Source organism: Bidens hawaiensis, unplaced genomic scaffold (assembly GCF_021521415.1).
Source record: "Bidens hawaiensis isolate Kalapana, Puna unplaced genomic scaffold, B.hawaiensis_p1.1 tig00001016_1, whole genome shotgun sequence".
Taxonomy (NCBI): Eukaryota; Viridiplantae; Streptophyta; class Magnoliopsida; order Asterales; family Asteraceae; genus Bidens; species Bidens hawaiensis.
The window spans coordinates 538,784-550,221 of NW_027491059.1; the positions used below are offsets into that span (position 1 = coordinate 538,784).

Here is an 11,438-nt window from a genome sequence, read left to right on the forward strand (position 1 = left end):
ATTTTATTAAAAGTTAACAAGTGACATTTCTTAATTAAATATGATTAGTGGATTCCTAAATAATATTAAATCCTTAAATTGGATAGGCGGAGGTGTGAACCCCACCCCCAACTCGGATCCACAACCAAAGCTCCAACTCACCTCCAATGTAACCGTGTATCGCAATCGCACACTTGTCGGCATATAAATGGTAGACTAGCTATAATATCCTGACTCATTCACAACTCACTGAGTCAAACCAGGCTGGGAAAAACTTGTTTAAACAAGACCCAAATGCATAATATTAATTATTTGTTTAAATCATTATCTAAAAACAAGAAATGTGTAGGCTTTTTTGGCTTAAGCTATGACCAAGTCTCTTCGTTTCCTGGTCCCGTTTCTTGGCAACTTCTTAATAATAATATAAGAGTAACTACTTGTGTTGTAGATGTCATCAAACCTGTCTATAATATTATCAACAATCAACGCTTTCATTTCTAGACGAACAAGATCCGGTTTTCACATTTGTTTCGGTTTGCTAGAGGCGTAAATCTTGCTTGTTTGTAATGGGAAGGAATAGCGAAGAGCCAAGAATCATTCAAACTAGACCAAAGGTACAAACTTTACTAATCTTTTTTGTTTCATATGATATAAAAACTTATGGTATAATTATAAACTTGTTTAATAACTTGATATGGATATCAGGGTGGAGTGGAGCGCGATATGGTGAAATCCCTTTACAAGAAAACCGAAACCGAGAGACCAAACAGTATGATCATTAAGGTATGTTTTAAAGTTTTACACTTTTCCATTTCTTTAATGTTGTTTCAAGATTTTTGATAATTTTAAGGAAGATCTAAATTCTAATGATAAATATGAATAACAGAAAGCACATAGAGTCATACCGCCACATATCATAGCCGAAGCGATATCAAATCTTCATGATATAGACCTCCGATGGTCAGGCCCCATTACACCCGCGGAGATGCAATATGTGGAACAATATGTTGTCGCTAAGTATCCTGAATATTCGAATGCACTCGTTGAAGGAAAAGACAAGCCTGACCTTTATGAGCTTTGTGTGAAAGAAGAACCATCCGAGCCTTCTCCAGAAGACAAGCGAAAATCGCCACGAGGGGTATTTTGGGAAACTCGCGGGAATAACTTTCACGATCTAGTACGAATCCAACTAGAGCCATCAAGATTACTCGATATGCTCATGAAAAAATCATCATATCTTGGAAGTTTTATTTCAATACCCGAGATCCAAGCAAGAAACAAAGTTTTAAAACATTGTGGATTACGCGAAGAGGAGTATCTTGTATTATTCACTTCGAGCTATCGAGATGCCATGATGTTGGTTGGTGAAAGCTACCCATTTTTCAGGGGGAATTATTACATGACGGTCATGAACGAAGAGCGCGATTACATAAGAGCGTTTGCGGGTTATAAAGACTCAAAGGTGGTTTTAGCACCCGAGGCATGGTTAGATCTACGGATCAAAGGTTCACAACTGAGTCAGTATTTCAGAAGGAAAAGCAAGCAAAGCCCGAAAGGGTTGTTTTGTTATCCCGCGAATGTAAATGGGACCCACTACTCGATGCATTGGGTCTCGGAAGCACATAGAAACTCGTGGCATGTCTTGCTTGATGCAACGTCTATGGTTATGGGGAAAGATCGGCTAAATTTGGCGCTACATAGGCCTGATTTCGTGCTTTGCGGTCTTGAGAACATGGCCACTCAATGTTCAATGATTATTTGCTTACTTGTTAGGAGGGAATCATTTGAAACTGCATCAGTCCCACAAGTGTTGTAGCTTGTTTTGAGGTTGGGTTAACTATAGTTGTTTCACTGTTTTTAGCATGTAAAATAGTTTGTTGAGTATAATAAAAGCTATGAAAATTGTAACCCAAAAGACTATGCCTTGTATTTGGTTTCATTTTTCTTTTGTTAAAATGCTAACAAAGATGAGAGATATTTTTAAAATTTAAATGTTATATGCTGCAGATATATTATTTAAATCCCAAAGTCCAAACAGCCTCTCTTCATGAAGCCCAATAAATATGAACTGAAGCCACCAAATTAAAAAAACTGATGGGCTAAATTATAAAGCCCAGAGACAGTAACCCAAGAAAGTTAGAAACAAATGGCTAACCAGGAGTCCAGAACCCAAATGTAAAACGCGACAACCGAGAATCGATTAACTGATGAGCTTCGTAAGTCAAAACGAGCCGAGCTTGAAGCTCGGGCTCGGCTCATTTTCATCCCTAGCTAACAAGTGGATTCAAGAAATCCGCGACAAATAAGAACCAAAAAATCACAAGAGTAAGTTAACCGTGATTCAAACCATTAATAACCGTCTTTTTCCTCCAGTAAAGCGAAACTGAATGCTTAAAAACTAAAACCAAAACAAGCCAAACCGATTATCGTTGTACGGTTTGGCTTGTTGATTCTACATAACAAACAATACATATGGTACGGTTGAATTAAAGATAGGGTCGTCTCCGAGACTTCAGATGCACCATATATTAAACTTTAGAAATAAACTCCCGGACAAAATAAGTACACCCAAATTCAAATATCAAAACTGCCCCTTTGCTAAACTAGAAATCTTAAAATTTGCCTTTAAAAATATTATATCAAAACTTCACTGCAAGTTGCAACAACATATGCACACACTAACAATAGCAGCAACAAATTGAACTTAAATCAAAAGAATATTCCCAAACTACCCTGGTTTGCCGATACCCGCAACTCGGCCAGTTTCGGTTTTTACTTAAAAAAATAATAACAATTCTGAACAAACTGTTACACACAAAATTAGATTACTTGTCTAATATCTTCCTGTTAGTAAATTGATTCTAGCCCGTGTAACTTTTAGTTACAGGTTACCACTGATTAATATAGAAATATTCGGATTACACCCTTGGCCCGTTAACTAGAAATCAAACTCTGAGTTGTCATATTTACCCCTGGTTGAAGATAATGTGGCCCGTACACTCGAAAACAAAACTGGTCACTGTAATCAAAATTAGACCCAAAATAGATTATCATACGCTGCACTTTAACGTTGACTCGTTTAATCAGTCTGTCAAAACAGCTTTACCTAGTCAACCTACAGTCAGGTTTTTCCCGGCCCGCTAAGAGTATAAAGTATAAACCATAAACCAAACGTTTAGTATGGCTAGAAACTTCGAGAACAGACCAACAAAAAGACCAAGAAAACAACAAAAGCTACAACCGGTTTCAAACCAAACAACAAACAATCGAAAGATAATTCGACTAATTAAAAATATATCAGAAATGGTCACTGTCAGATTGACATACAGTTTTAAAAATAATAATAAAATAAACAATTACACAAAAAGGCTTTAAAAACTAGAAACTCTTAACAGCTCACCAAACACATTCTCAACTAACTATTCTTTTGGAATTATAGAAAACAACATGCAAACACTTAATAAAAAACATAATCACTAATATAAGCATAACTTGTGACAACTGCCCAATCCGACCCGACCCAGGTACCCGTTTTCGAATCCGATTCTTTTTATGATTTAAAATTTGATTATTAATCTTTGTAAATTTAACATTTAATAAATCATATATATATATATGTATATTTTTATATTACTTACTAATAATAATAATTTCTTTCCGCCAACCCGTCCCTTTCTTCCTTCTCTTGTCGCCGTCCCGCCCCTTTTTCTCTCTTGTCGCCGTCCCGCCCCTCTGCTTAACCCTTAAGCCTTGAAACCCTTTTTCTCTTAACTCTTTGCTTGTCCTTTGGTTCTTCCCGCCTAAGGATGTCTGCGCAGCTCCACGCGCCAGACTCCTTACAAGGAAGCCTGCGCGAAGACCAACTGTTCCTGCGATACGCGAGGCGAACTGTTCCCGCAGCGCGCTAAGAATGGTAGTTCTTCCCGCGGCGCGCGAAGGATTATAGTTCTTCCCGCGGCGCGCTAAGAATTGTAGTTCTTCCCGCGACGCGCTAAGGATTGTAGTTCTTCCCGCGGCGCGCTAAGGATTGTTCTCTGTCTGCCTTTGCCCTCGCGCGCGCTCGAGTCTTCTCGCGCTAGACCTTAAGTCTTTTCTTCAGTTAAGTCAGCCTGTATGCTTTTGAAATATCTTATCTTTTGTATGAGCACTGTAGGTCAGTTCCGACATCTGTCCGAAAAGCCACTTTCGGCGCAGCATGCGCACCAATCCTATTGGTTGACAGAAAAAGTGACAGACATAATCTTTTGAAATCTTCTTTTGCATGTCTTGAACAGTGTTTTATCTGACACCTCCCATGCTTTGATCTGTAACCTGTCAGCTTTTCCCCATCCCCTGCAGCTGCCGGCATATCTTTTGATATCTTTTGCTTTTGTTTTCTTGTGCTTTTTAATATCTTTTGCTTGATTTGATAAGATCTTTTCCCCTTTTCAAGGGATTGTGTTCCCTTGGGTTTTCCCTATAAATAAAGCTAATTCCTTGTTTATTAACACTACACACACTACACTTAAACACTCCTCAATCTCTCTCCCTTTGCTCTCTGCCGTCGTTCCTCAGCATCGCCACTCCTCTCTTTGCCTCCGTCTTCTCTTCTGTTCTGCCCAGAATCTCGGTAAATATAAATATATATATTTTGTTTTAATTTGTTTAACTAACAAAAATCGATACTTACTGCATATATTCAAGACATAAAAACCAATCGTTAAACCAATAACCTCTTAATTATAGGTTAACTTGTGCTTGTTTAAAAATTGGATTCTTGCATTATCTTTCAACGCACCGTTTACAGGTGAGTAATCTCGTACTTAATCCCCTTTTATTTTTAACGTTTTGGGATGTTCATGTGTTCGTACAACTTGAGTCTTAAACTTGTTTATGAAATTTATGTGCGCAAAACCCCATGTGTTATGGACGTTTACTTGGCTGTTTATTTGTATGTGTGAATCATTAACCGCTTTGTTCGGCCTATTCCGAAGTTTTCATGGATCCATTAGATGAACACGGGAGACCTATCGTTTACGGTTTTCTTGTTTTGTTTACACATGCACGTATGATTATTTGTTTTTGTGCTCGATTGGGAGCACGGATTGAACTATGAGCTATGATCTATTTAGGCTTGATCACAATCTGATTACACCCTATGTTAAACCCCAGTTAAGCACATGTTGCGCGCAGTGTTTGTTATTATCTATTTATATCTATTAAACTTGATTTCTCACCGACACGCAAGTGTTGACGTTTTATTTTAACACATGTTCAGGTTTGCTGTAGCTGCTTTTGGGAATCTCAAGGATACGTAGGATGTTTTCTTTTTCTTTGGACCTAGATTAAAATGTAACAAGACAAATTATGTTATTTGAATATTTTGAGTTATGATATGATTTATGTTACTTTACGATTTGTGTTCTGCGCGTGCGCAATGAAAATGTATTTATTAAATATTGACACCCAAATAGTGTCACGAGTAATGAAACAATACGTGGCGCCCCGATGTATAATCCGCCATCGGTCGGGGTGTTACATAACTTTGGTCTACATTATAAACATAAAGCAAGAGATAAAAGATGAAAATTTATTCGAGAAACGTATTATAAGAAATGTCGATAAACCTAACCAGAAACTGCATTACACAACAAAACATTAACTTAAAAACAAACTACTTACAGAACACTCTATATGCGACTTCGAAGCTCAGTATTTCGTTCTGCCGTCACCTTCAGTGATCAAATCCGAGAAACCGCCACCAGCTGGAATCATGGGCAAAACATGTTCTTGATGTGGCACAATAACATCCAAGAGGTACGGCCCGGGTGTATCCAACATCTTCCGAATAGCCGCCCGAAGATCCGCCTTTCGTGTCACACGGGCAGCCGGGATATCACACGCTTCAGCAAACTTCAACATGTTTGGGAATATTTCAGTCTCGTTTGACGGGTTTCCTAAGTAAGTATGAGCGCGGTTCGCCTTGTAAAACCGATCCTCCCATTGAACCACCATACCCAAATGCTGGTTATTAAGTAATAATATCTTAACGGGCAGATTCTCAACGCGGATAGTCGCTAACTCTTGAACATTCATGATAAAGCTCCCGTCACCGTCGATATCAACCACTACGGCATCCGGTCTTGCAACAGCTGCCCCGATAGCAGCGGGCAGGCCGAAACCCATCGCCCCGAGTCCACCCGAAGTCAACCACTGTCTCGATTTGTTATACTTGTAAAACTGAGCAGCCCACATTTGATGCTGCCCGACCCCGGTGCTAATAATCGCATTCCCACCCGTTAACTCATCAAGAACCTGAATCGCATACTGTGGCGGAATCGCTTCACCAAACGTTTTAAAACTCAACGGGTACTTCACCTTTTGCTCATCCAATTCCTTCCTCCAATTCGAAAAATCAATATTATTACCCGAACCTTTTCCCTCCAAAATCTTATTAAGCCCCTGTAACGCAACCTTAATATCACCACAAACCGACACATGAGGCTGCTTATTCTTCCCAATTTCAGCCGGATCAATATCAATGTGCACAATCTTCGCCCGGCTAGCAAATGCCTCGAGCTTCCCCGTCACACGGTCATCAAACCGCACCCCAAACGCAAGTAACAAATCACTCTTATCAACTGCATAATTCGCATAAACCGTACCATGCATCCCCAGCATATGAAGCGACAAATCACTCGAAGCCGGGTACGCTCCAAGCCCCATCAAAGTACTTGCAACCGGAATCCCCGTAAGCTCCACAAACCTCCTCAACTCGTCACCCGAATTCAAACACCCACCGCCCACATACAAAACCGGTCTCTTCGCTTCCGTTACCAACCGAACAATCTGCTCTAAACTATTATCATCACTCTGTGTTTTCGGTAACCTAGCAAGATACCCCGGTAACCTCATCGGTTCATCCCATTTCGGTACCACTAGCTGCTGCTGTATATCCTTAGGAATATCAATCAAAACCGGACCCGGCCGACCCGAACTCGCTAAATAAAAGGCTTCCCTAACAATCCTAGGAATATCCTCTACATCCAACACTAAGTAATTATGTTTAGTAATCGACCGAGTTACCTCAACAATAGGCGTCTCCTGGAACGCATCGGTCCCGATCATTCGCCTCGGGACTTGACCGGTAATCGCAACCATGGGGACACTATCCAACAATGCATCAGCCAACCCACTGACCAAATTGGTGGCTCCAGGCCCAGAAGTGGCTATGCACACGCCGGGTAAACCCGAGGCGCGGGCATAGCCCTCGGCCGCGAAGACACCGCCTTGTTCGTGGCGCGGGAGGACGTTTCGGATGATGGGGGAGCGGGTTAAGGCCTGGTGAATCTCCATGGAGGCGCCCCCGGGGTAGGCGAAGACGTCGGTGACGCCTTCGCGTTCCAGGGCTTCGACGAGGACGTCGGAGCCTTTACGGGGCTGGTCAGGGGCAAAACGAGCGGACAATGGGGACGGTGAGGGGGAGTGGGTGATGGTGGGTTTGGAGTTGGAGAGGACGTTGGATATTATGAGACGGTGTCGTTTTGGTGGTGTGGGGTGGACTGGGAATGTGAAGCGGTGGAGGATGGTGGCGGAGGACGGTGGTGGTGGAGTGGTGGTGATGTGAGGGTTTGAGGGAGTGACGGCCGCCATGTTTGAAGAATGTTGTCTGGGGTTTGTTTTGGTTGGTGGTGTTACTTCATTCTGGTTAATAATAATTTGTGATTTTAGGGCGGAGTCTGAAAATTTTTTGAACAAATTGAGTCCTCGTGGTTTTAGAAAAGAACAATTTGAGTCCTTATAGTTTCAGAAACAAACAATTTGAGTCCTTGTGGTTTCAAAAACGAACAATTTAAGTCCCTGTGATTTCAGTAAAATGAAAGTTAGTTAAGTAACGACATGGACTCAAATGGTTCGTTTCTGAAACCACAGAGACTCAACCAGTTCAAAAAAATTTTCAAAGACTTATTGTACCTCCACCTTAAGATCACAGGGACGCAAACAGTAATTTTCTCTAATAATAATAATATAGGAGTGAATGATGGTCAGGAAAAGAAAATATGTGGTTGATTTTTGTTTTGAGGTCACAATTTAAGCACCAGTGTTGAAACTTGAAAGGTACGAGTTTTAGTCCTTTTACTATGTGTTGATGAATCTTTTAGTCCATTAAGTTTTAACATCTTTTTGTTCAAAGGAGTTGGTATCGGCTGCTGGGGTTTCAATAAAATTTGTGATTAAAAAGAACGTGAATATAAATATAACATTTATTTCAATAGATTTCGTCCACTCCTGCTACTTGGGACCACCTCATCATTATTTCCCAACAAAAATCAATATAGGCGTGGAAGATTTTTTTTGGGAAAAATTCTCGAAATAGCCTTTTTAGATGGAGAAGTCTCAAAATAGTCTTTTTTTTCTCAAAATTTTTTATAATTTGTACTGTCAAGACGCATTAGGAAAAGATAAAAATAAAAGGTGAGATTTCGAAAGAAAGTCAGGTAAAAGACGAGATTTTGGGAAATAATGTCGGTAAAGTCCAAATTATTTGTAATCTTAGAGCAAAAGTTCAAATTTTTCAAAAATTCAAAAACTTTTTTACTCAAAAACAAGACGGTTTTTTTATGTTTTATACATTTCTCCCGTTCATATTTTCAAATTCTTGGAAAAATATATTTTTTACAATTATACCCCTGAACCACCACCACCACCATCTTAAACCACCACCATCACCGACGCCGTCGGCCCCACCCCATCACCACCACCGTCACTATCACCATAGCCGCCTCCACCACCGCTACACCCATTACCTGTGAGTTATTATTATTGTTAATATATATAAAGCAAGTTGAATTTAACTAATTTTTTTGTTTAATTTGCTGCAGTTGATACATACAAACATACAGAGATGAATCGAACATACAGAGATGAATCGTTGTTCTCGTTCTGCCCATGAATTTATATATATATATATATATATATATATATATATATATATATATATATATATATGGTTAAATTGAAAACCCATGTTAGATGTGAAAACCGTGGAAACTCATCCACAACTATTGATCAACATAATCTATGGACTAGATTTAAAGTTTTTTGTTTGAAATATTTAATTAATGTAATATTAGGTACAAGAACAAGAAAAGGGTAATTTAGATATGCATTTTATTCTCTCTCTCCTTACATCTCACATGCAGCCATTCTTTCAACCTAGTTCTTATAAAAAATCATTCCATGTCATTATACCCTTTCAAGTTAGCCGTATATATAAAAAAATTTGTAAAAGCCATATTACAATTTTCAATCTCTATTTTGATTCAACATTTAAAGATATTATTAATTATATAAAATATGTAAATTTAATTAGAAAGTATATACATGTATTTAAAACTTTGTTACATATATATTACAATATTATAGAATTTTGTTTCATGTACATTAAATTTATCATTTTAAATGATTAAATATAAAAATATAAATATTTATTAAATACCAAATGTAACTTAATAAAACAAATAAACCATAAGATTGAATTTTTGTAAATTAAATGTTACAAAATGTTACTTCATAAATTACTTATATAATTTCACGGTTATAAAATAAAGTTTACAAAATGGTACTTTATTAAACACCAATTTTTCCGTTTTTAAAAATACATTGAACGAAGTTACCATGTAACGAATATGACTTTACAAAAACATTGAACGAAGTTACCATGTAATATAACTTTTACAAAAACATTGAACGAAGTTACCATGTAAGAACTGTAACTTTTACAAAAACATTAAACGTAGTTACCGTGTAACAAATATAAATTTAAAGAAAACATTGAACGAAGTTACCATGTAACAAATATAACTTTTACAAAAACATTAAACAAAGTTATCATGTAACAAATATAAATTTTACAAAAACATTGAACGAAGTTACCGTATAACAAATATAAATTTAACAAAAACATTGAACAAATTAAGTTACCATGTAACATATATAACTTTTACAAAAATATTGAACGAAATTACCATGTAACAAATATAAATTTTACAAAAACATTGAACGAAGTTACCATGTAATATATAGCTTTTACAAAAACGTTGAACGAGGTTCACATGTGAATTAGATTACATATTTACAAAAAACAATGTATATAAAATATTTACAAAAACATTGTATCGTAAAAAGCTTTGTTTCATGTTTCCATGTTATAAATTAATTGATGATAATCAACAATGGCTTTATCAACGTACCCAATATTTTTAAATGAATTATATAATTATTTAATACAAATTTATTATATAGAACTCTACAATCTCTTTTTATAAACTCTTGGCAAAACATTAATTATGGCCAGTCTATATGACCTAAAAATATTAATTATTTTTAATTATCTTTGCCCATCATCTTCATCTTCTACTTCTGAACAAACCGTGAGATGAAACCATTTTTGTTAAGGTATCCAGCCATTGCAATGAGAGCAAACAAACCATGTAAGATATATATCATCAAACTAAACAAAACCCTACTTCCTCTTTCTTTGTCATTCCTGAAATTAACAAAGATATATATCAAAATCAATACGTAAACATGAAAATTGGTACGAGAAAGTGAGACACTAGACAGGGAAAACAACACAAAACATACCAAATAAAATCAAGGTTCACCATGGCAAAACCATAAGGTGGAGACAAACCTAATGTTGGTTTAAGCCATGAGATTCAACTAGGTTCAGCCGGTTGCGAGTATGAGACACTCTAGATCTGATTCGCCGAGCCCAAAAATCAAATCCAACAGAACCGCTATTTCCGTTGGAGTCGAATCTCATCTTGTTTCAAACTATGAGATTCGGTCACGTTCTTCGGTTTGTTCCTCTCATCTCTCTTCAGAACTTGAGAAGATTGTGTGTAAAAATATAAGTGACATTAGAAAGGAAAAAGAAGATGCAGATTGATTGATAGATAAAAGTGGAGAGAGAAAGAGAGAGAGAGAGGAAGCAAATGACACAAATGCCCTCAAAGTAGAAGCTAACATCTTTTAAAAAGTGAAGACGTGGCCAATTGTAAGTACACAATTTTCAGAGTTTTTTCAGGTTAAATGAGTTTTATTTTTAAAATATTTATATTACTTTCAGTAGTCATGGAAAAGAAACTACAATTACAACCATAGATGGAGGGTGTGTTTGATAAAACTAGCTGAAAGCTGGTAGCTGTTAGCTGTAGCTTTTTAGATATATTTAGGTGTTTGTCAAAGTAGCTGGAGCTTTTTAGATATATTTAGGTATTTAGCAGAGTAGCTGAAGCTTTTAATAAAACTAATTGGGTGCCAACGCGGTGCAGCGGAGTGTGCGCGCAACCTGAGATCAACCGCATAATCAGTGTCGGTACGTGATTCACTTGATATTAGTGCACGCATAACCCGAATGCAGACGTGTACTTCGTGCAAAGGCAGCAAGCGTGTAATCGTGGCGAAAATCAAGA

At 37.5% G+C, this 11,438-nt stretch overlaps 2 protein-coding genes across 2 annotated transcripts; one reads left to right on the top strand and one right to left on the bottom strand.

Moving 5' to 3' along the window:
- The first annotated feature begins 457 nt into the window (after nt 1-457).
- Nucleotides 458-1,948, top strand: LOC143551360 (uncharacterized). Its single transcript, XM_077041818.1, has 3 exons — nt 458-593; nt 685-762; nt 866-1,948. The coding sequence occupies exons 1-3, from the start codon at nt 546-548 to the stop codon at nt 1,793-1,795; spliced, it is 1,056 nt and encodes a 351-aa protein (XP_076897933.1). The 5' UTR covers nt 458-545; the 3' UTR covers nt 1,796-1,948.
- Nucleotides 1,949-5,592: 3,644 nt separating this feature from the next.
- Nucleotides 5,593-7,611, bottom strand: LOC143552075 (acetolactate synthase 2, chloroplastic-like). The gene has a single exon (XM_077042381.1). The coding sequence runs from the start codon at nt 7,609-7,611 to the stop codon at nt 5,668-5,670; it is 1,944 nt and encodes a 647-aa protein (XP_076898496.1). The 3' UTR covers nt 5,593-5,667.
- Between the last annotated feature and the right edge of the window lie 3,827 nt (nt 7,612-11,438).

Coding starts and splice junctions, on each gene's coding strand:
- LOC143551360 (XM_077041818.1), top strand. CDS start 546: ATGGGAAGGAATAGCGAAGAGCCAAGAATCATTCAAACTAGACCAAAG. Junction 594..684: donor TCATTCAAACTAGACCAAAG/GTACAAACTTTA, acceptor TATGGATATCAG/GGTGGAGTGGAGCGCGATAT. Junction 763..865: donor CAAACAGTATGATCATTAAG/GTATGTTTTAAA, acceptor TATGAATAACAG/AAAGCACATAGAGTCATACC.
- LOC143552075 (XM_077042381.1), bottom strand. CDS start 7,611: ATGGCGGCCGTCACTCCCTCAAACCCTCACATCACCACCACTCCACCA.